We start from the raw sequence: 23,821 nt of genomic DNA, 5'->3' as shown, positions 1-23,821 counted from the left end.
TTTCAGTTCAGCCAAAATCCTTTCTGAAATCTAACTTGGTAGCTCGCGGGTTAACTTTATTTATTTATTTATTTAAACCTACGGCAGGCTACGTCAGCTTCAGGTGATTCACAGTACGTTCTACTAGTTTAAGGAATTAAACTAGCCACATGATTGCGTGCATCTGTTTCTATGTTTTGCTGCTTGCCTTCATAGTGACAACTACGACATAAGTAGCCTACTGTAGGTTTGCATTGATAGTTCTTAAAAATGACTGCAACTACTTTCCGACTGTTGAACTTAGTTATTGATGTCGTTGTTCTATCAGTTTAGTGACGACAAGGCATTGGAGCATAAACCAGCTTTCAGAACCGCGAAGAAAATTGAGACTATGGAAAAGGTACGTGTAGCTACGTGTAATTCACATTTATTTTCGTGTTTAACGCATGTTATTTGAACACTGTGACATTTGCTTTATTCTGTGTTTCGATGAACGAACAGGCTTTATACGATGTAGCTGTGATTCGATTTGCCAGCCGAAATTTTGTGCTGAGAGGCTTTCAGGAACCCGGCCCTCGTGGCTGGTGAAGGATTATTGTAAAGCACTACAGATCACCTACCTTCATCTGAATTCTGAAATATACAAAGTGAGCAGAAGGTGACTGACTGAACAACACATCCCACCTGCTAACAAAACGGAGACAAGATGTTGCCTATGTATATATGTAAAGCAAAATGTAAATGACTGATCATTTAAAGAAGATAACGGACACATCACTTGGCAGAGTTTATGTTACTAATACCTTCGCAGAAATGTTCCTCTCTGAGTGCCTTCTCTCTGGTCATGTTCAAAGTCATTCAGAAACTGAAAGACCTGACAGGGAAGCTAAACTGAGAACAACAGAACCAAGATATGTCAATGAATGAACAAGTGTTTTAAAGCACACTGTCGTTGTCCCTAAGACCAAGACGACAAGAGTGGAGTGCTGTTGAGCCTATTCATAAATTTGAGTAAGAGCTATTTTGCACAATCTTGTAAGATTTTCCTATAACAACATCTTTATTTTATCTGAAAAGTAAACTCTAAAGGACCACTTTAATATAGAGAGCTCATTCATCAATTGAGCAAATGGGAAGGACGGACGCTAGGATGTATTTTGCGATGTCCACCAGCAGAGGGCACTCTGTAGGCTTTGCGCATTAACAGGGCTTCCACTCCAGTAGGTAACTGTTTACTTTGTACAACTTGCATTGTGCTATAGTTGTTTTTCCACACCTCTGTAGTTACCATATAGCCTTCTTCCTGCTAAACAAACCATACTATATACACTGAACTCACAACATTTTGAGGATGAGGAGCAGTCTCTGCAACTGTATTTGATCAATTAATTCCACCACAGCCCTTCCTGCACAATACCAGTGGTTGCCAGTTGCAACGGAAATGCAACAACCACTAATTATGAAGCTAACAATTTCATGACCTGTGTCCCACCCAGTTACAATCCTAGGTCAATTATGAGATCAGAGAGACAGAGGAAAAGACAAATTAATGAGGAAATTCAACACAGAAGTTGTGAACACGAACCACTACACTGTGGGTAGATCGGCAAGTAGCCAAACAGAGGCAGAAGCATAATCTGATCATGGGACCAGGAAAGACAAGTCAGTGAGCATTCAAATGTGAAAATATTGTGATACGATCGGCTTATAGTCATATTTCCTTCTGTGTGCGACCTCTGTTGAAGAATCCACTAAACATTTTGAGTTATTTAATGATACATTTAGATTTTTGTGTCCACAGTGACTTCCAAAGTCAAGCACAAAGTGCATCCAACAAATGACACAAAATGTTACACAAACAAAGACATCACCATCCACAAGTACCAGTACTGAACACAGGGTCAAGACCACCACAAATTTGACTTAAATGACCATTTCTAAACATTTTGCTCATGCCACAAAATGTTGGTGTGAATATCTGACTAAACAAGATGAAATTTGCATATTAGACCACATTATTTATTTTCAAAAATTGTAGGTGGGTTGTAGTTGTGGAGGAATTCAAGTAAATTGTAAATGTGAAAAAGCATAGTTAGGCTTCCTGGTAGAATAAAGGAGAGCATAAAAATGTGCAAAATATTGGTAATACTTCACAAAATGCTTAGTGTTTATCAACAGAACTACAATTTCAGGGATTTAAACTGCATAAACCCTGTCTACTAAATCATAATATGCATACTATACAGATATATAGCAACTTGCACATCATGTTTACAAACTGGGTATTTAGTGAAGCAATATGACTTAAGTACATTGCTTAAGGTACCTTTGCTTAAAGACACTTTGCCACTCATTTTCAAGTCTATTTGTTTTTCGGCTAAAAAAAAACTGCTGGTTGAAACATTTGTGTATTCCTTCATATAAGCATAAACTCTCAAAAGTACTTAAGTTTCACAATACTAAAATAAAAACATGAAATCACATCTAATTTATATGCAGTTTCATACACTAAAAATTATTTTATTAGTGTTGCAATAGGGAGCTCAAAAAAAAAAACTTCCATATTTTCTTAATAAGCACCCTGCTATAAGAAAATGTGCAGTTTTACAGAGCTCAGTAAAAATTTAAAAATCCATTTTGCACATAATGACCAAAACATTGTGAAAGTGATACCCCGTGATACCCAGTCAATACCCCGAATCATTGAGTTATTATCATCAGGTCCAACCTGGCTAATTGTCTTTTAGGTATTCCATCACAGCTTCTCTGCCATTATGTACTGAACTCACAACATTTTTTCCCCTCCTTCAAAGTATTATAAATATTTAAGTCTAGATTTTAACAGATAAAAAATTACCAGTATTTGCACATACTCTTTGTCTTGTAGCCCCTCCATTGTGTCATAATTAGCAATATCATAAATACACAAGCACATTTGATTGGCCAATATTCAAAGACACATTACAGAAGAATGTAATATTGACTGCAGTCAGCTGGAAGACAAAATGCAACTGAACTCCCTGACTTGCATTCAGCAGCGGAATTGGAAATGAGCCATTTGGAAATGAGGTATTTCAAGCATGTTGATCAGTTAACTTCACGGGACTTGTTCTGGTAAATGTAGGGTTGTTTCCTTAGTTTGAGTCCAGAGCACAAGTTGTGCAAATCCCATCTGAAATTTGACCTCTTGCAGTGATTTTATGTCAAAACACTGGACAAATTCCCACACACTGCAGTTCTTAGGAAATGAACAACAAAAACAGAAATGAGGGAATCATTATTGATGTTTTTCTGTCAACTTGTTACTAGTATTCTATCCCTGCCATTGCCCTCATGGTAATACTGTATTCGCTCTAGTTGTTTGAAGAAGAAACCTTTTTTAGTATTGAGAGAGAGAGTATGGCTTCCTGAGGGAATACACAGTGAACTTATCTTGAACTTATCTAATGAACTTAGATATCTACTCGCACAGTGACATAAACAGGGATTCGCAAACACAGATCTCATAATGCTAATGGTAACTACTAGACTCGTTAACATAATTCTCATTATGTGCAGCTCAGAATCAAGCATAGAACATGAGCATGCCATACTGTAATATCACCCACAAGGAAGTGATTTAGCAGTAGGAACAAAGGGTTAAACGCATGTCATATTCTTCCACGAGGACAGGTCCAAATTACGCAACTTATCTACACTGGAAAGTCTTATCATAGTCTAACCTGTTCCTCATGACCTGCGTAAATAGAACTTAGACCGCTGGATTAAAAAACAAAAAGTCTAAAATTCCTTCTCCTGCCAGGTAAACATTAAATGTCTAATCCTAACAGACCAGGCTCAGAAAATACAGATGGGTGCAATTGCAACCCACGAGGGTGCACAAAAAGTCATGAATACTATGCAGACATTGGGATATAAGGAGACAACTGGGGGTGCACTGAGGTCTGTCTGGGGTTCAATGTACCCCTATGCACCCCCATAGCACCGGGCATGCAACAAACCAAATCCCATCTATGCTGCAAGTCTGTAGCAGTAGTTACATTACTGTCATTTATCAGATGCTCTAATAAAGTGGCATGAAAAGTTCCAGCTGTTCTGATGAAAACAGGAAGCACCAGTTTCACCACCTGGGCTCAAGACAGACAGTTGGCATGACCAGGACGTGAGAGAGAGGGGGGGGGGGGGGGGGGGGGGGGCAAACAAACACCCCGAAGAGGCTGGGCACAGTAGTCTGGCAAGTACACTGAATCAGGTGATCAAATGAAATTTAGTAGGAGCCATTTCCCTCACCACTTGCTAGGCTAACATCAGCATTTTGAAGCAGATGTAAGTTGCCATCAGTAGTGAAAGGGGATCAGGAAGGGAGAGACCCAGGAGAATTTGGAGACTTTGTGGACCAGTGGGAAACAGCATTCTGTGTACACTGCAGTGGTTTGTTGACACAAGCAGGGAGGGCAGCAAAGACGAAGTTGCAGTAGTCCAGGCGGAAGAAAACCAGGAATTGAGTGGAATCAGTGGTGAGGAGGGGGAGAATCCTTCCAATATTAAGTGGGAATTATCTACAGGTCCTACTGACTGTTGCTATGTGGTCTGTGTCTACTTAGTAAAAAGCACGCATTGGTCTAGGAAGTACCTTAAATTGGGCCACAAGGACCAGACGTCTGGCACAAGAGACCTAAACTGTCACTGCATCACTTATCTGCTGCTACCACCAAAGTACTTCTACTCACCAATCGCTTTAAACAATACATACACAACAGCCAAACAGTTTGAACAGGGAAATTTGTATTTTATTAGAAGATATGCATGTATACACTGAAATTTTCTGTTCATATGTTCCAGTTTGAAACTATTGACCAAAAGCTGGAAAATAAGACATCACTTGGCACATTTATTGACACTGAGGATGATTCGTTGAAAAGATAACAGTTCCTAGTAATGAAAAATTAAAAATGCCTATGGACTATTGATTTGTCACTAATACTACAACTGATTGCAATCTGAGTGAAACATGTAGCATAACAGTTCTGCCATTCATTTATACAGCACAGAAACAGCAAAAGGTCTCACTATGATAAGGGCTATCTTTCCCAAGGATTACACATAAACTCATTTTCTGCATAACTGTGGACAAAGCAGACTTGCCTTCAGTTTCTCATTCTAAAAAAGTCCTTGTGCATTCACATCAACTGCATCAGGTGCTTAAGGCAGTGTTTTTAAACACAAAATAAGAGCAATGACCCAGTATTTCAGCAGATTATATGCCACACCAACCCAGAACTGGAGGAGTGTTTGCCATTTATTTCACAACATTACAGTATCAGTTTCTTTCCCATCAGGACAAAAATGGTGGGGGTACCACACAGCTGTCCCTGATGGAACCCACATTCAGTTCATTTTTTCTGCTTGACACACTTCTCTTTTTCAAATTGTGCTATCTGGCTAAAGATGTCAAGCAAGTTTGATGGGAGATCTTTTCTCAAATTCCCCTCTACAGATTCCTGATCATTTTGAGATTTTCTACGGGGTAAACTGTTATCGTCGCCACCTGACCTTCTCATGCCTCTACTGTCTGGTTTCTCAACACTGGAAAAACGATCATATCTCCCGCAATCAGACCTTCCATAGCTGCAGCTCTGTGACGAACGCTCTTTGGCAGGCCAATCCAACTTGTGAGAATACTCAGAGCCAGCTGAGGAACTGAAATACCTCCTGCGCTTCGTTTTCTCAGATGGGTCGAAAACCTCTTGCTGGCCACCACAATCTTCCTCTACCCTTCTCGGGACTCTGGCCACATCCCTCTCCCTACCACTCAATCTCCTTTCACTAGACTTACGATGGTGACTCTGAGGAGAGGCTAAAGCCCTATCCTCATTTCTGTATTTTCCTCTGCTAGTTTCAGAGTGTTGGGAAGCACTGTCGAAAGGGTCATCTTCAAACCTACCTCGACAGTCGTCCAGAATTTCAACCGACGATGAGGACACAGAAGGGTGTGACCTTCTACCTTTAGCCTGTGACCTACTGTGATCCTCTGACCTGGTATGTTCTTCCAGAATTTTAACTATCTCCTGCTTTTGACCCATGAAGGAAGCGGATGTGTTTGCTGGGGCAGGGTACCACTCTTCCTTACTGTCGACACTTCTGTCGTCACGAGAGGAAACCCTACGGTGACGTTTCTTACTGTTGCGTGATGATCGCCTGTGCTTGCGCCTTTTCTTCTTAGACTTTCTACGATTCGAAGAGGAGGAGGAAGAGGAGTCTGAGGAGCTACTGGATGAAGTGGATGAAGATGTTGAGGAGGATCGCCTCCTTTTCCTTTTCATTCTAAAAAAGGCAAAATCCCATAAACTGAATACAATTTAGTTTCACAAATCCCATGCTGGAAATAATAATAATAATAATAATAATAATAATAATAATAATAACACCTTTTTACAGTAATTCAGACTCCTAGAATTTTGCATAAAGTAAATCAGGAAACATTACTGCAAAGCTTTTTGAACTACATGGGGAAAAAACAAAGTAAAATGAGAATAATCCTCATAATCACCAAGTTGCAAGTTGATGTTCAAATGAGAGGGATTAACATCTACTACTGTTTAAAAACAAGCTAAACTTTTTGACCAACCTCAACAGTTAAGCTTCAATACTCATTTTACTAAACAACATGTTAATACACAAAGCTAAGGTCCAACAGAAAAGCAGGTACCAGTGTATAAAGATCAAGATCAAATGAGCAGTGTGGCTCTCCAACAGCTGAATTCTGCATGCCAAATTTACCTTTTTTCTTCTTTTAAGATCTTACGCAATTTTTCTGCACTTGTCTCCACACTTTTAGACTTTTTCTGTTCCTTTGCCATCTCTTCTTCTCTCAGTTTCAGAGATTTCTTTAATGCAGTCAATTTTTAAGGTGAAATTGCAACCAAGTTAAAATGTATATATTCAGATGGAGGTCATTGGCATGCAGTTTGACCACGTTGACCATGTGAAAACAGCCCCATTATAACAGTGCAAATTGTAATCAAATGTCGATTGCCGTTTTCCATTGAATCGTTCAAGAAAAATTTTAAATGACAAGCATGAATAAAACACACACACACACACACACACAGATTTACCAAATTGTGGTTCCAAGGTTAAAAATAGTAGCAGTCAAAAGTAGTGGTTGCATTTATCCAAGCGGAAAAAGGTTATATTTACCACATGATGACCGGGGTCACAATACAAACCAGTTTCAGTCCAGTCCCAATTTGTTTTTGGTTGCAGTTGGGGAGACACCAATCACAGCAACCCAGTGCAGTCAAGGAGCAAGGTCCCAGATCACAGAGACACGTAAACAATAGAACACTTCATCAGTATTACAACAGAAGCAGTATGATTACATGAACATAATGAAATGTGAAACATCTCTTTCAGGGCCTTCCCAGATGGAGGACGCAGCATGGACTTACAAAGCATATGCATAACAGGTCATATTCATGAGAAATATTGAATGAAAAGCTGTACATAAACAGGCTGACCCAGTTCTGAGGGACAGTAATGATATTATTCAATTGGTAACAGTGTCCTGTCCTGTACTGTCAAGTAAAGATATCTTTGTACTGAAGGACAATGGCAAGAAAGCATGTTGACTTTCACAGTTTACAATAACTGAAAACCACAGATGTCAAGAGGAAAGTCTTACTCAACATAAAGAAAAGATCCTGATCAATCTGGTGGAGGAGAAATCAGGTGACAGAATACTGGCTCACCTGGATGCGTAGCTGCAGTTTCTTCAAGGCTTCCTCAGCCTCCTGGAAATTTCCATCTAAGGTCAAGGCTTTTCTGTACAGGCCTTCTGCTGTCACAAGCTTCTCCTCTTCCTCCAGCCTAGCACACAACAGGAAGCACATAGGAACTTCACATTCAGCATCATGGATCACTCAGCTACATTTCATCTGTATCATGAGATTGTGACTCAGCAGTGAAAAGTTCAAGGGTTTATCAAATCTGGCAGTTCAACACTATACTCTTAACAGGTTATTACAATATGTCCTGTCCCAAAGAAAACAGTAAGTGGAATGCAGGAAATGAAAGGGCTCCCTGCTAAACAAGACTCACTGGCCCCCTCGCTCCACTAATGTCTGGCACAGATACTTCTTTGCATTTCTGTGGGTTGGGCAACCTTCCAAGGCCAGCTCAAAATCATCCGTCGCTTTCGTGAGACTTCCCTTAGTTGCATACCTGGAGAATATTACACATTTTCTTCAAACTTTTTTGCCAGCACAAAGAGTTCAAGAAATAAGACCATTTAAAGAATAATATTCCACAGCCCCTTACACAAACGAATGAGATAAATTGCAACTACAAAGTACAAAGTGCTATAAAATAATTCCCAAGCCAGAGTCTTCAGTCACACAGAAATACTTACAGTGCACCGCGTGCCACCAGAGCCTCCACATTGTTAGTATCTATCTCTAGGGCCTTGTTATACTCATTCATTGCCTCTACATGGCGTCCAGATTTGAAGTGGTCTACTCCAATTTTCACACTAGAAGAGATTTGATATTAAAAAACATTAACTGGTTGAATTTATCAGCATCATCACCACTCACTCACTTGATCTGAAGACACCTTCTCTGAAAAACAGGTTCTTAAAGAATGTCTGCTTATTTGTCTAAGTACTTTCATAAAAAGTCAAATTTGCTTTTGCTTTGAATAATGTTACCAATTCAGAAAAAAAAAAAAATGTACCACTTAAGTGCCCAGGATGCAGACTGTTTCTTTCTGATAGATGTTCCATAATCATCTTCCAAGAAATATTTGCTGCAAGTAAAAGAAATTCAGAAAGTGAAAAAGTACATATCAAAAGGCAAGGAAAACAGAAGGTTTAGTGGTTACACGATGTATGAATGGAGAGCTTACCTTTGTAGCCCTCTCATTAATGATGGAGGCTGTGTTTCACTGATTCCAAGTTTCCGCAGAAGGAACTCCACATTAGATGGGTTGGAGAATCCCAGTGACTGCTCCAGAACTTTATCATAGGTGTCTGTACAGCTACTTGCCATCTTCACACCTCGGCTGAACAGTAGTAGCAGGAAAAAAGGCAAAATGTACAAGCATCTCAAGCCAAACATTGGAAAAGAGGAAATGAGTATGGAAACAGTGCCATATTCGTAACAGGGCGATGTTTACTTGTCTTACATGTAATGCAATGGCAGATCATCTTTATTAATGACTCCAAGCTTCAGTTTTGCCAGATGTGGGGAGAGGGATGAGGGCTGAAGTGAGACAGTCAGCTTCCCATGATACCGGTCAATGTCCTTCACCCCAGCTATAATGCAATACAATATATAAGTCAGTATTACAGCTTCATTTACTCAATCTATTTTCAACAGGACATATACAATAAATGTTTTAGGAATCACTTAACACACCCACCTCTTATCAAATCTCCAATCTGATAGTAGGACAGTGGGTCATCGTGATTTCCATTCGATGGTACATCCCTAATGGGGCATAGCGCCTGAGAAAGCAAAAAAAAAAAAAAAAAAACAGGGTGGTGAGGGACAGCACAGCGGTTTTGCACTGTGTGAACATTCTACATTTGCATGTGTGACACATTGTCCTCTGTGTGGGGTGTCCTACCGTCAGCTCTAGGTCTTCGATGTCCCTTTCCAACCCTCCACCCAGACAGATGAGAGTGATGAAGAAGCCAAAGTCCCGGATGGAGTTAATCCGTCCAATAACAGCGTCCCCACGCTCCACATCTCTGTAGAAGAGGTCTCTCCTCTCATCAAAAGGGACGTCCATGAACTGCTCCAACGGGGGCATGATGGCACAGGGCTCTGTGAAGACCACAGTCTCTTAACTCTGCACAGAAAAACAAACCCTGCAGCCGCATCTCCTCCCACATCACAGCAGTGCATAGAGAAAAATTACGAGCTACTACCCTCCGTCTCCTCAGGCCACTCATCCTCTGCAGGAACACTTGACTTCCATGAGGGTGCAAACAGGAGGTCTGCTTTCCTTGCAATGAACTGCTCTAAGGCAGTACTGCCAGTCCTTTTGTCTTTCCTTTGGAAGAGAAGCACTCCAGTTAAGAATTCAGGGATACTAAAATACTGCTTCATGGTAACCATAGTCATCAACAGGAGTAGGTGTGTTTTGAGTACATATACATATACATATATATATATATATATATATATATATATTATATATATATATATGTATATGTGTGTGTGTGTGTGTGTGTGTGTGTGTGTAATCCCGAAGGTGGTATGTGATAGACAGGATGTGGTTTCTATAAAACGTAGCTAAAATGAGAAGGTAGAGAAAAATGTCACAACAAGGAAAAAGTGCTATTTATGACGTATTTGTGTGTATATTTCAGTTACCTTGGGTGGGGGGCCTTAGATAAATCTGTCGCAATTATCTTAAAGTCTGGATTTTCACTCTGTTCACATTTAAGAAGTGAAAACAGGCTTTGTCCATGATACGCCAAAGACTGTCGCAACAGATCTCTATCCATTATCAGTCCTTTGCTTCTCAATGTCTGTTTTGAGCTCGACGTCCTGAAATGGAAAATGGACTTAGTTCATTTTCAATACCTTTACACATGACGTGTGTTTAAAGTTCACAGAATATATCAATCATTTTAAACGAAAGCTAAACTGGCTAATTTATTTACTAGACGTAAGCTCATATCACGTTGTTACTTAATTAACTTCTCGCGGCGTTATGTCAGATTAGTTAGTTTGCAAGCTGTCTTCATATCCGATGTAATTCATAGACAAATTCATAGCGAAATTTTGCTAGACCAGATGATAGTCAACAGAAGCTAACTACTAGCTAATATATATTCTGAATCATGGCTTGCATTAATCCAACCACTCTTACCCAGACTGAAGCATAATAAACAATTAACGTTAGCATTAGTTTACCTAGACAACCTGTAGAAATATAACGATACAACTAGCTAATTTAGTAGGATATTCAGCAAAGCAGAGCTTAGCCTGGTCATTTATCCTCCTCTGTCCACCAGGGAGCACCCCCTTAGGAGCTAGCTTGCCTAGCTACATTGCCAGCTAATTGAAAGAAAACATTTATATTCTAGCTAACGTTACACATATATACTTACAGTCACCGGGGAACTTTTTCTTAATATTCCGTTTCATAGCTGACGGAACAGATATTGGTTGTTTGCCTTTTATGTATCCCTAAAAAACGATTATACTAGCTAGTTAACGAAGAAGCTCGCGTTACATGGTCTGAAAAGTAACACCTCAACAGCCCCCTTGAAATTTAAGTGTCACAGAGGTTGCAGTCCTACGGGAAACAAGGGAGCGTAGGAACTAATTTACCAATACATCCATCCATAGATACACAAATGCGTTCATTTAGAATTTAACTAGTTCACTACTTACTACCAGCTGCGTGGATGCACATTGCCTTTTAAAACATTCAGTTCATAAACCCCATTCACACCATGCGAGCCGTTCCGAGCACGCCTATCAAGGCCGCCACGTTTGTCTCTTCCAGGCCAACTGGATTTCGCACAGACTTGTGGGATTGAACAGCTTTGGCTATTGTCCAAAAAGTTTACTGCGTGTACAAAAGTTCTGAAAGTGACTGTATGCAGGTGATCTTGCAGCTAATTATATGGAAAAATGTGATACTCTACTGAAACGTACTGCATTTGTAAAAACGAAAACTATTACTGTGGAGTACATAACACTAAACAGGATATATTAATTATATATATGAATATAAAATTAAATAAATACTAACATAAATACAGAATGTACAAATACTTGGTGGTGAGTGTTATTATTAAAAACAAATGTCAACATTTAATTAAAATGTATTCATTTAAACATTTATCAGATCATTTCCCTGATTAAAAGGCTCAGTGAAGAGAAGAGGAGAAATGGGCTGTTGGTTCCAGTCAAGCACTGGCTACACTGAAAATCATTTTTAATCAAGGAGAAACAGGGAAAACGTTGTGGCTATATTCTAGTGACTTCAACAGTTGTATCTAAAACAGAGTCAGACCAATATCATAATGCCACCACACATTTGACCACAAAAGAGCTGGCATATACATGTACTTTTGGTGTATACAAGTAAGCACCAAAGCAAATGATCACATTTGTATTTTGTATTTTATTTGTAATATGTGGTTTATCCCAGTAGTGATCTTTTGCAATCAAGTGTAGATCACCCCAGCAAAATATAACATCAGTTAAAGTTTTTTTTTTCTTCAATTCTTAAGAACCAAAGGTGAAATTTAAACAACACAAATGTACATCCAGACTTTCTGAGAGGGTCATACCAACATGCATCTGATTTCACAGAATGATTCATAAAACTTATTAATAGCTGAAAATTTATTTTAAATACCAAACTTTAGTTTCCACAAGTTTATATTCTTTTTTATAATGTTTATAATCTATATGTTTACAATATATGCATTCTAAAAGTACTGCAGAATTATGGACCTTTCTTACTTCATTGACTTCTCAATGTTGTATTTTCAGATTGCACATCGGTTATAGATTTATACAAGTACTGCACAAATAAATTGAAAATATTTTATCAGTAAGTTTCGAAATCCCCAGATGACATTAAATGTTTCCTTGTTTCAGAGTAAACAGGTTAAATTGCATTCCATACATAGCAGTGGTGGCCCTGGGTTAAAATCAGGTAACTGTTCAGAGAATTAAATTCTGAAAAGCACTTTCACTTTTAACCACAGTGACATTTTACATATATAAACTTCATTTTTTTTCTCCATGGGAGTTTTTAAAATTCAGCTGTAAAATCATCTTTTCTATACTCCAGATCAAGGTTAAACCAGCTTCACTCCACTTTTCAAGATGCCATCTCTTCGGTATAAAAGGGTACCACAAAAAAGGTTGGCTCCACACCAGCTTTTTGAGATCTCATACAACCTCCAAGGTAGTGTAAAGCTGGCAGCAAACCAGATTGCACTCACAATAAAGTATGAAAATTGCCAAGCTGCATGTGTGCACTCACTGGCAATTCATTCTTCAGGCAGACTGGTATAAATTCCTGACTGCTGGGTATGCAGTCACTTCCTTTTGTTGTCTGAAAAGAATAGAAATAGAAAAGAAAATATTCTTAAAGTCTATAAAATAATAATTAAAACTGATAAACTGCCTTATTGGCTAGCCTCTTAACTAGCCTTCACCAGTACCACAAAACTATTGATGTTTGTGAGATTAATTGTTTAATTGTGTAAATGTGTGTTAACCTTCATCTTGCTATATATTTCCAGAGATGTTAAGAACTGTGAATGCATAATTCACTGACATGTTCATAGCATGAAACATAAGTGCCCATTGCCACAATATTTTTCTCTATGATTCAGGGCCAAGCAACTTTTGCTATAGGCTCTTTTACCTTCCATTCTAGAATTATTTCCTATTTAATTACAGTTTATGCGAACATTCAAGGATACGCCCTTCACGGAGAGAAGGAACAGACAGATCCTCTCATGTTTGACCCCTATCCCACTAACTCACTACTCATGACCAAACACAGACTCACAACCTTCTGTCACCCTCTAGAGACTCACTTCTATGGACGGGATATGGGTTCACGCAACTTCGATTTATCCGAATTAGATTTGTCCTGAAACTGTACAATGAAACAGTAACTCAACACTTAAAATATCTACTAAAGTTCGCAGTATATCTTTGTGTTAATTAAACATGCGTGGAAAGATTTTTGATAGCTTTCCTTATTTTTAATCCCTGTGAAAAAATACTGACCTCCAATGTCATCATTCCCTCTTTCAACCCATCTATCTTTACTTTTCAAGGTTGGAATGGATTTATTGCCCCATTTGTGATACTGAGTTTTTATTTTGAACTCACTTTTGTTCTTTGTATGAAGCAGGTTTTATGAAGCTTGTTTTGTATAGTCACCCAGAAATCAAAAATGATTTATATACACATTTTTGAAATGTACATTTTTCATTTTAATTTGAGAATTGTGTTTTGCATTATGCAAATGTAACACCTTTATAATGGAGTTTCACTGCTGTCATTAACCTGTTCAACTGGTTTAATTTCAAGCTTCTGTGAATTTTTCTTAACCTTGATGGAGTTCAACAATGAGAAACCTCCTGGTGCACCTTAGAAACATATTGTTCCAAAACATTCTCTTAGATTAAAGTTAGGCTGGTAAAAGAAATATCTGTCTTATTTGTGGGGAAACCAAAATAGCAATACATCAATACAGTTTGCTTCTTACCATACCTTTCAATTAAAACCATGTATTCTCAATTACCCCAAACTGGGGGAAACAACAGTAAGCAACGAAAACTATTTTTTAAAAAATATATTCTGTCTGTTATGGGAATAAATATTTAGGTGCAGCATTTTCATGTGCTGTTCACTGAAATCACATCATCTTGTATTTCAAAGGAATGGCACGTAATGAATGTCAACATCCATCACTCTGGAGTGATATATAGCAAACTTACTTCCTTAAACAAGGCATAAGCCTTTGCTTGCTTTCACGGAGACAATCACATCACATTTTCAAAGTAAACACAATGTTTTATTTTATCCTGTTTTTTGGTTGTTTTTCCTTGTCCTCTGGGCAGACAACTACATTGGGTAAGTAAGCTATTAAATGTATTAAGTTAATGTATTCATGTAAAATGTATTCATCCTTAATGGTTAAGAGTTAACAGTTTGGAGTTATACAATGAAAATTCTCCAAGTCAAAATACATTTCATGTGTCTATGAATAACAGTAGCAGTCATTCTTTTACTTTAACTGTGTCACTAAAGGATAAAATGCTGACAGTACATGCACAGGTGCAATGTTATGATAGAGTAATTTTTTTTTTAATTTAAATTCAGTGCATATGCCATTTCAATCCACTGTCATGAAGCTTCACATGTACTGTCAGCATAATTTTCCAACTGTTGACACAATATAAAGTTCTATGCAACCGTACCCTTTAAACACAGCTCATCTGCTGACATGCAAAATTCAAAAGTTCAGTTTTGGAAAATGCCACTGTCTCTTATCGATCTTAATGTTAATACATTTTCCTGAAATGAGTGTATTAGAAAATTAAATGTATTTTTTTTCTGACGATGTAATGAAACACTTCTGTATAATAATGGTCATAGTCTTTTTGTGCTCACAAAACTCACAATACCATATTTTAGGTGTAGGTTGTCCTCGCTCCCTTTACATATTCACTCAAAGTTGTGTAGAGTACTCATTAACAATAGTAACGGGTGATAACATAACTTCGGTGCGATTTTTAACTTTCTGTGAGAAATGAGAAAATTATTATTCACAACATGTATCCTCATGTTAAAGATAAATCTTAAATTTTTATCTGGCCTGACGGGAACCTGTCACATGAATCTCCCAAAAGGAGACATTGCTAAACTTCAGTCGAGTTTTAAAAAATTAAATTCTAAAGATTAGACTACATTCAAATAATTAGAATATGATTTACCAGGAACTTCTATTTTGCGTGCGCAATTAAAGAAATCACACATGAAAATAAAACACGAAATAAAAATATGGCTACTTTTCGGCGCTGCACAAAGTAGCCTATCATACAATGTCATACGGCGGTTCTCTCTTGGTGTAGTAGTAGTTCTGAGGTCCGTGAGGGAATGACAGGGGGGACGTCCTAAGCAGAATGGGAAAAGTAACACACAAACATTAGGCGAAGTGTGAGCATGTTTCCAGCCAGCTAACCGACAAAGACATGAAGTTCAAGTGAGTCAATTTTCAAAGCAAAAAAAAATCCATCAAGTATTAGAAGTATTACTTTCTCCTTCAGGAAGAAGATCCCTTTGATTAGCCTATCCTAAATGTGCGCTGTGTGCGCGCAAGTGTTTTCAAACTTCAACCAGCTGGCACAGAAAAATACATCTTTTTAACATCACATCACATTTCGCAGGCCAAGAAATCACGTACAATTGGAGCAGACGTCCTTATTATCTGCGATAATCGTTCGGGAAATGTTAGGCAAGGATACTTAACGCTAAAATGTGGTTCCTTTGTTCAACACTACAGTCAGCAGAAGCATAACGAACATTGCTGAGAACGAAACAGCAATTGTTTGAGCAGGTAGAGGCCAGTAGTGTCACAACTGGAAGACAGTACAGGTAACTGATAACGCAGCCCAGCTTCTAGTTTACGTCAGATTTAGTATATATGGAGTTTTGCAAAGATATGGGGTGGAGCCTTCTACACGCATAAATATCAATATGACATTTTTTTCGGATTGGGGGGCGTTTGCAATGTCCAAAACAGCTAGTATAGTTAGTGTGCTTTCTTTGTAACTGTAGGCCTACCTAAATGGCAGCTGTCCATGTACTCATCTCTCATCTTCACAAAAAGAGCGCTGTCTCTAGAGATCAATGAGCTGTACATTGACACAGCATATTCTGCAACACCGGTTATGACACCTTTCAAACTGCACATTCAATGACATATTTCAAGTTTCTACAGTTCCAGTGTATGAGATGATTTGGATATCAAAAACTAGTTGGAGAAACAGGAATAAATTTAAGATAAACAATACAAATAAAAGATTAAAAGATTAACAATATCCCCAGTAAATATGAGTACGCCTTAACTGCCACCAAATCTCCCACAGTTTCAACTATAAATGCTAATGCTTTTTCTTCTACTAAAGCTCCAATAAATACAGTAGCTACAACTGCATCTCTAGCTCCAACTACAATGACCATAAATGAAGCTCCAACAACAACAACTCAGGCACCAACTACACCCACCATAACAGAAACTCCAACAACAACAACTCCGGCTCCAACTATAACCATCACAACTCAAGCAACAACAACAACTCAAGCTCCAACTACAACCATCACAACTCAAGCTCCAACAACCACAACTCAGGCTCCAGCAACCACAATGGAAGCTCCAATTACAACCATCACAACTCAAGCTCCAACTACAACCACCACAAGTCAAGCTCCAACTACAACCATCACAACTCAAGCTCCAACAACAACAACTCAAACTCCAACTACAACTACTACAACTCAATCTCCAACAACCACAACTCAAGCTCCAACTACAACCATCACAACTCAAGCTCCAACAACAACAACTCAAACTCCAACAACTATCACAACTCAATCTCCAACAACAACAACTCAGGCTCCAACTACAACCCCCACAACTCAAGCAACAACAACAACACAAGCTCCAACTACAACCATCACAACTCAAGCAACAACAACTCAAGCTCCAACTACAACCATCACAACTCAAGCAACAACAACTCAGGCACCAACTACAACCATCACAACTCAAGCAACAACAACAACACAAGCTCCAACTACAACCATCACAACTCAAGCAACAACAACAACACAAGCTCCAACTACAACCATCACAACTCAAGCAACATCAACTCAGGCTCCAACTACAACCACCACAACTCAAGCTCCAACAACCACAACTCAGGCTCCAGCAACCACAATGCAAGCTCCAATTACAACCACCACAACTCAAGCTCCAACTACAACCACCACAACTCAAGCAACAACAACAACTCAAGCTCCAACTACAACTACCACAACTGAGTCTCCAACAACCATGACTCAAACTCTAACTACAACCATCACAACTCAAGCAACAACAACTCAAGCTCCAACAACCACAACTCTAGCTCCAACAACAACAACTCAAACTCCAACTACAACTACTACAACTCAATCTCCAACAACCATCACAACTCAAGCTCCAACAACAACAACTCAAGCTCCAACTACAACTATCACAACTCAAGCTCCAACAACTCCAGCTCCAACAACCATAGCTCTAGTACCAACTACAACCACCACAACTCAATCTCCAACAACCACAACTCAGGCCCCAACTACAACCATCACAACTCAAGCTCCAACAACAACAACTCAGGCTCCAACTACAACTATTACAACTCAAGCTCCAACAACAACAACAACTCCAGCTCCAACAACCATAACTCAAGCTCCAACAACCATAGCTCTAGTGCCATCTACAACTACCACAACTCACGCTCCAACAACAATAACTCAAGCTCCAACTACAACCATCACAACTCAAGTTACAACAACAACTCAAGCTTCAACTACAACCACCACAACTCAATCTCCAACAACCACAACTCAGGCTCCAACTACAACTATTACAACTCAAGCTCCAACAACAACAACTCCAACTCCAACAACCACAACTCGAGCTCCAACAACCATACCTCTAGTGCCATCTACAACTCATACAACACAGCTTGCAACAACCACAACTCTAGCTTCATCTGCAGCAAATGCAACTCACAATCCAGTAACTGTACATCTACCTACATCAAGTATGTGAGCATGTTTCTTTTTTGTACACACATTCAATTTAAGTGGAATTGTGCACTGACAATATGACATTTTCCGTAGTAGTTATTATTAGTAATTTTAGCTTTGATCCCAGATTTGAATCCATGTGCCTTTACAGCTCATAATGATTAAATAAAGTCAGAAAACAAAATAATCAGTGCCAACCATGCAAGAGGTTACAATGTTACATTATGAACTAATCTCAGTTACTTTCTTTCAGACACATTGATTTTTCAAATCTGATATCATTCTTATTTTACAGACCTGACAACATTTGCAAGAGTAGAGGTTTCCCTAGTTTCTCTTCTTGATCCTAATACGACAGTTATTCAATTTGTAGAAGAGGTAAGTTCACAATATGTGAATTATTTCACTTTACCTCCATTTTTGTCTGACTTATTAAATGATAGCCTCAGTGTATTGTTTTTATTGAACCTGTTGAGGAATATCTGTTTAGGCATGTTTCATAGCACTTCTATTACAAGGCTACCATAGCCATTTGGGATGTCATTTATCATTACCGTTTTAGCAATAATACTTTAACTGATAACTGTCATCATTTGTAATCCATATTAGAAACTTTGTTATGACTGTTCTTTTTTAGTAAAATAAATATTTAGGAATTTGTACTCATTCAAGTTGAAGTAGGTTTATGAATTAGTCAACATATACAAAAAATGGGGGAAATCTTAACTGCACAAATTATAATAATAATTTTTATTAGAATTCTAGCTAATACCTACAATATTAGTGACATGGACCTTATTCTGATAGTATCAATGTGTAAGTGGATTTGAATAAAGCAACAGTGTATGACCCTCAGTCCTGTTAACTAATACTAGAGCATGTGAGCTTCACTTGTTTTCATTTTGAACTTTGTGTTGATGATAGAGCAAGCACTGTTTAAAGGATAACCCTCAGGGCAAATATATTGATGCTGAGTGTTAAATGCAAAGAAACAAAGAAGGCCAGCTACAGCAAAAGCCTGAAAGGCCAATAGTTATGGAGGAGTAATGTGTAAAAGTTCCCATATTCTGAAATTTCATGAGTCAGAAAAGATTTTCCTCTTAGAAGAAAGTGGGCCAGTCATTGCAGTGTTTCCATACATTGGAGCTTCTGTGCAGTGTCATATGCAAATTAAGCTTTTGATTTTTTTGCATCGAATATGCATGAAATGAAATTGATTGAGTGTTACGTCAAAGGTGCTACCGAGAGGGCCTAATGTCTAAATCCTGGATATAGCATAAAGCTTACTGTTATGCTGTAAGAATTTTGTTCTGTTTGACATTCTGAATAGCATTTTATGCTTTTAATGCCATCTTTTCTCTTTTTCAGGCACAAAAATTGATTCAGCTACATTTGAATGAGACTGCCAAGATTACTGTGATAAACCTTACCACAGTACCATAATATATTTTCTCTAGCAAAAACTGAAATTCAACTAAAAGCATTTATACATGCCTCTGTATATTGCACAAGACTTGACTGTCAATTATATTTACTTCTGAGATTTGACAGTAATTGAAATATTTGACATTTTTCTTCTTCAGTGTTAAGGCACTTTAAGTCTGCTTTTAATGTTACTGTTTCAATTTTATGTATTTTGTAAATGTATGATTCTTCTTTGATTTGTAATTACTGACTTACATTTGTCAATTATTCATTATTTGTATTAATGTAAAAAACCGCTTGCAGCGTACAAAAATATCAAGCTACTCACATGTACTAAGTATCTATTCATGTGTCTTCTCCATTAGCTTAATACACAATGCTATTTTTCTCATGAATGATACATTACTAGCTCGTGCATTAAACAACAGTCACAGTATAGACATTGAACTGGTTAGCTAGCTCATTGGCTTCAAAACAGACAGTTTTCTGACCATCAAGCTAGAAAATAGGTTGACAGTGGATTACTCTTGCTTACTAGTTAGCTCACTAGTGTAAGATTTTGGTCTAGATCCCTAAACCAGCTCACTCAGTGCAGCATAAGATAGCACAGATCCTCTCACTTAAGGTATGCTAATACCTGTATTCATTTGTCTAAGATGGCCTTATTGTAACCACAGTCCTGCTCATAGACTTCAACTATCACTTTAGCGGCAGCTAGTTGCTGCGACAATTGACACTTCTAAAGGAACCAGCGATGGGTGATTGAGAAGTGTTCTTGCTAGGGAAGACAATCTAATTACCAGACCTCCGGTATTTCACCACCGGTACTCTATTGTCTATCCTGATCAAAGACGAAATAATCTCATTACCAAACCCCCGGTATTTCACCACATGTATTCCCACCCTTATTGATAGTTATTTGATTATTGTCTATCCTGATCAAAGCTCTGTATCAGTATAAAGAATGCTTTCACTAAGGGCTCTGGGTCAGATCGACTCAGCTGAACCCAGAGTGCATTTTCACGTATTTCTGACAACTGCCGTTCCTGTAAATAAAGAAGTCTTTTCTGCGAAGATCGGAATTGCGCCTTGTTTTTCCTTACACTAGTCAGTCAGTGAAATTGTTAGCTAGCTAGCTTGATTATAATGTCAAAATGTACTGCATTCTTGTCCTGATATGCAAAGTTTCACCATTTATAAACTGAACACCCAATGTGAAAAACTTTTTACAGTTTAATTATCTCACTGAAGGTCCTCAGTCCCTGTCTATACTGGTCCCTCAGTGGTGGAATGAACTCCCCACAGGGGTCAGGACAGAGGAATCATTGGCCATCTTCTGAACCACAGTGAAGACCGACCTCTTCAGACTGCATCTTGGTTCAACCACAGTCCCCACCTCCTAACATCTGCTACTTCTATTACTTGCTGTTTATTTTACGTGTACTATTTCAATGTGTTTGGGATTCTGTGATTTAGTGAGCAATGCATGGTAGTATACTTGGCTTCCCTTGATTAGCCAGGTTGCACACATTAACTTGTGGTGGGGCTTGAATAATGTTATGCTCACACTCACTGGTCTGGGAGTGATGTTAGCCTAGACACTGTTGCTCATTGAACTTGAAAGGATACACCTCTGTTCTTTTGTGCTGCAAATCGTTCTGGATAAGAGCATTTGCTAAATGAACGTAATGTAATGTAATTAGTTTACATCAAAAATTTAAATGCAATTGAAAGTCCCCTTTTCAATTTTTGACATTATATTCCTTCAGTTAAGACCTTCAGGTCTTTTTGGACATGGGTAAAACATTCCAAGGTGTATGGCAAATGAATACATTTGCTGTAATGTATGTAAACATGGCAGGATGTACTTGAATGTAAGCGAAGACCAGCAGGAATGATAGAAGTAATACCAAAATGCATTAATCTCACTGTTTTTACTACTGTATATTTTGACAGAAAACTTTATGGTTTGAGTGATTTAGTTATAATGAAATTATTGTATCATGTTCAGATGATTAAATGAATGATGTATTGTCATTTCTTTGAATGTTTTTGTTTTGAAATAGCTTCTTTTTTTCTACGATGTCTTAAAGAAATTCAACATAAGAGTTGGGTTTTGCATGCCAAACTGACTTTTGTAAATGGCATTAGTGTTTTTGAATGTTGTGTCAACAGTTTTGAAAATTAATTTGAAGAATGTGTGTATGAGAAGTAGAAAAAATGTCATTTGTGATGTAAATGTACAATATGACATATGCTATGCTGGCTATGCTAATAGAAAATGTTGATTTTTTACAAATAAGATGATAAACATCTTAAAATATTTAAGTTTCCCCTGGACATCTTTGTATGTTATCAGTGGCATATTAACATTATAAATAGACTATTTATGGAATACCTAAGATTTCATCATATGTGCCCTACTATCATAAGTTTTTATTACATTAATACATTTTGACATATAAAAACATTTGTTGGCAAGTTTTATTTAAAAATCGATACAAAATGTATGCCTCGTACACCAGTTGACTCACATGTGTATGTAAGCTCCAGGGTGGCTTCAGCTAGCAAGGTACACATGTTGAGTGCAGACTGAGCCCTATTTTTGGGATTCAAAACCAACTGTGGCGTCCTCTGACAATGATCTGGAGTTCATAATGTTGAACATATTGTTCCTCTGGGTATTGGGTTAGGTCAGTTTGGGATTCTTTGTCACATCCCTCTCTTTGCACCCTGCAACTCCTCGGCCACCTGTGATCCACTTGGATGACATCAGTGGAGTATTGCCTTTCCTCCATAAGCACCCGATTCACTGTAGTGTGTAGTGGGACTTGTAATGTCAAAAGTAATCACATTGGCATACAGATGCGTCGGAGGATTGCATTTCAGGATTGCCTCACCCTGTGCTCTCACGAATAAGCACAGAATCCTTAAGCTCATCGAGGTGAGACACGTTTAAGTATTACAGCTGGAAATTATCAAAGTTGGATATAAAAGGGGTAAAACAGCTGTCCTCATTTTCCCACCATAATGCAATCAGGAGATAACAGTATCACAGCAATCTGGAACAAACACCCATGTCATTTATTTTGCTCAGTTTACTTACTTACTTACTTCTAACAAAGTCATATTATTTAAGGATTTATCAAGCTCTAGAATTACTGCAGCTAATGGAGCATCAGGCTCTACATATTCACCAATACTAGAAACCAAAACCTCTGCTATTCACTAAGAATGAAGCTTCAACTAACAAATATGAGGATATTAGCATTCTGCCTATTGCTTGTCATTACTATGACTACAATAGTGAACAGTAGGATTATCCTCAGCAAAAAGAGGGAGTGATTTGTTGGACATACCATATGTTTGAGGTGGCAGTTTAGCAAAGTGGTTAAAGAAGCAGGACTCGTAACCGAAAGGTTGCCAGCTTGATTCCCCATGGGGGCACTGCTGCTGTAACTTTGGGCAAGTACTTAACCCACAATTGTCTCTTGATGCAAGTTACTCTGGATAAGAGAGTCTGCTAAATGCCAGTAATGTAATGTTTATGTATTTATCCATCATGCTGGCCAGGATTACATTCAAGACTGCTCCCATGCCTCTTATCTCCTTGGAATGACCATAGCTGCAATCATAAGGACTGCCCCAGCCCTACATAGTGAGGCAAAGCATCTATGCTGTGTGTCTTAGGAAGCTTTGTAAATATATACAACAATAGGCACTTTTTGGGATTGTATTCTTATACCCCAAAATCAATGCCAATGGATAATAAAGTGGGACCAAATGTATTTAAGCCTTTTTGTGCAATTGTTTCTGTTTTTATCCTACTACAAAATGTATTGTGGAAATCAATATCAAACATTAGTAAAAATCATTAGAATCACTCATTTATCAAATCATTATCATGTATAGTTTCTCTGTTATTTCATGTATTTTGCTCCCATTCAATCATCTGGGATATGAATGTACAGGGTGACCAACAAAACTGCATCTAAGTACCTGAAATCACTGCTGCAACCCTATGTTCCCTCCCGACTACTATGCTCTGCCACCGAACGGCA

At 38.2% G+C, this 23,821-nt stretch overlaps 2 protein-coding genes and 1 long non-coding RNA gene across 6 annotated transcripts; 2 read left to right on the top strand and 1 right to left on the bottom strand.

Moving 5' to 3' along the window:
- Nucleotides 1-132: 132 nt before the first annotated feature.
- On the top strand, nt 133-7,694 carry LOC118772486. The gene is made up of 3 exons (XR_005004702.1): nt 133-379; nt 7,246-7,311; nt 7,396-7,694. It is a non-coding gene; the product is annotated as an uncharacterized LOC118772486 (long non-coding RNA).
- Nucleotides 4,762-11,496, bottom strand: ttc14 (tetratricopeptide repeat domain 14). 4 transcript variants are annotated; one of them, XM_036520859.1, is made up of 13 exons: nt 11,102-11,496; nt 10,359-10,535; nt 9,911-10,035; nt 9,607-9,806; nt 9,400-9,484; nt 9,163-9,292; nt 8,884-9,039; nt 8,713-8,784; nt 8,390-8,509; nt 8,080-8,202; nt 7,731-7,848; nt 6,760-6,866; nt 4,762-6,303 (listed from the first exon to the last, which is right to left on the bottom strand). In XM_036520859.1, exons 2-13 carry the CDS (start codon nt 10,490-10,492, stop codon nt 5,373-5,375), a joined length of 2,301 nt encoding a protein of 766 aa, XP_036376752.1. In that variant the 5' UTR covers nt 10,493-10,535; nt 11,102-11,496; the 3' UTR covers nt 4,762-5,372. The 4 variants fall into 4 exon arrangements, 3 of the variants coding, with proteins under 3 accessions (XP_036376752.1, XP_036376753.1, XP_036376754.1); XM_036520860.1 differs by having other exon boundaries at nt 11,388-11,496; XR_005004701.1 differs by having other exon boundaries at nt 6,246-6,303; nt 6,408-6,866.
- A 5,841-nt stretch (nt 11,497-17,337) lies between these two features.
- LOC118771039 (mucin-2-like) lies at nt 17,338-19,778 on the top strand (the record flags this gene model as incomplete). The annotated part of the gene is made up of 3 exons (XM_036518887.1): nt 17,338-18,349; nt 18,631-18,713; nt 19,704-19,778. Coding segments are annotated over 3 exons (1,170 nt in total), but the record flags the coding sequence as incomplete, so codon positions are not given.
- Between the last annotated feature and the right edge of the window lie 4,043 nt (nt 19,779-23,821).

Source organism: Megalops cyprinoides, chromosome 2 (assembly GCF_013368585.1).
Source record: "Megalops cyprinoides isolate fMegCyp1 chromosome 2, fMegCyp1.pri, whole genome shotgun sequence".
Classification (NCBI taxonomy): Eukaryota; Metazoa; Chordata; class Actinopteri; order Elopiformes; family Megalopidae; genus Megalops; species Megalops cyprinoides.
This window is presented reverse-complemented; position numbering and strand designations above follow the sequence as displayed.

Coding starts and splice junctions, on each gene's coding strand:
- ttc14 (XM_036520859.1), bottom strand. CDS start 10,492: ATGGATAGAGATCTGTTGCGACAGTCTTTGGCGTATCATGGACAAAGC. Junction 9,293..9,399: donor GATTGGAGATTTGATAAGAG/GTGGGTGTGTTA, acceptor ATTGCATTATAG/CTGGGGTGAAGGACATTGAC. Junction 6,867..7,730: donor AACTGCAGCTACGCATCCAG/GTGAGCCAGTAT, acceptor ACTGCATTAAAG/AAATCTCTGAAACTGAGAGA.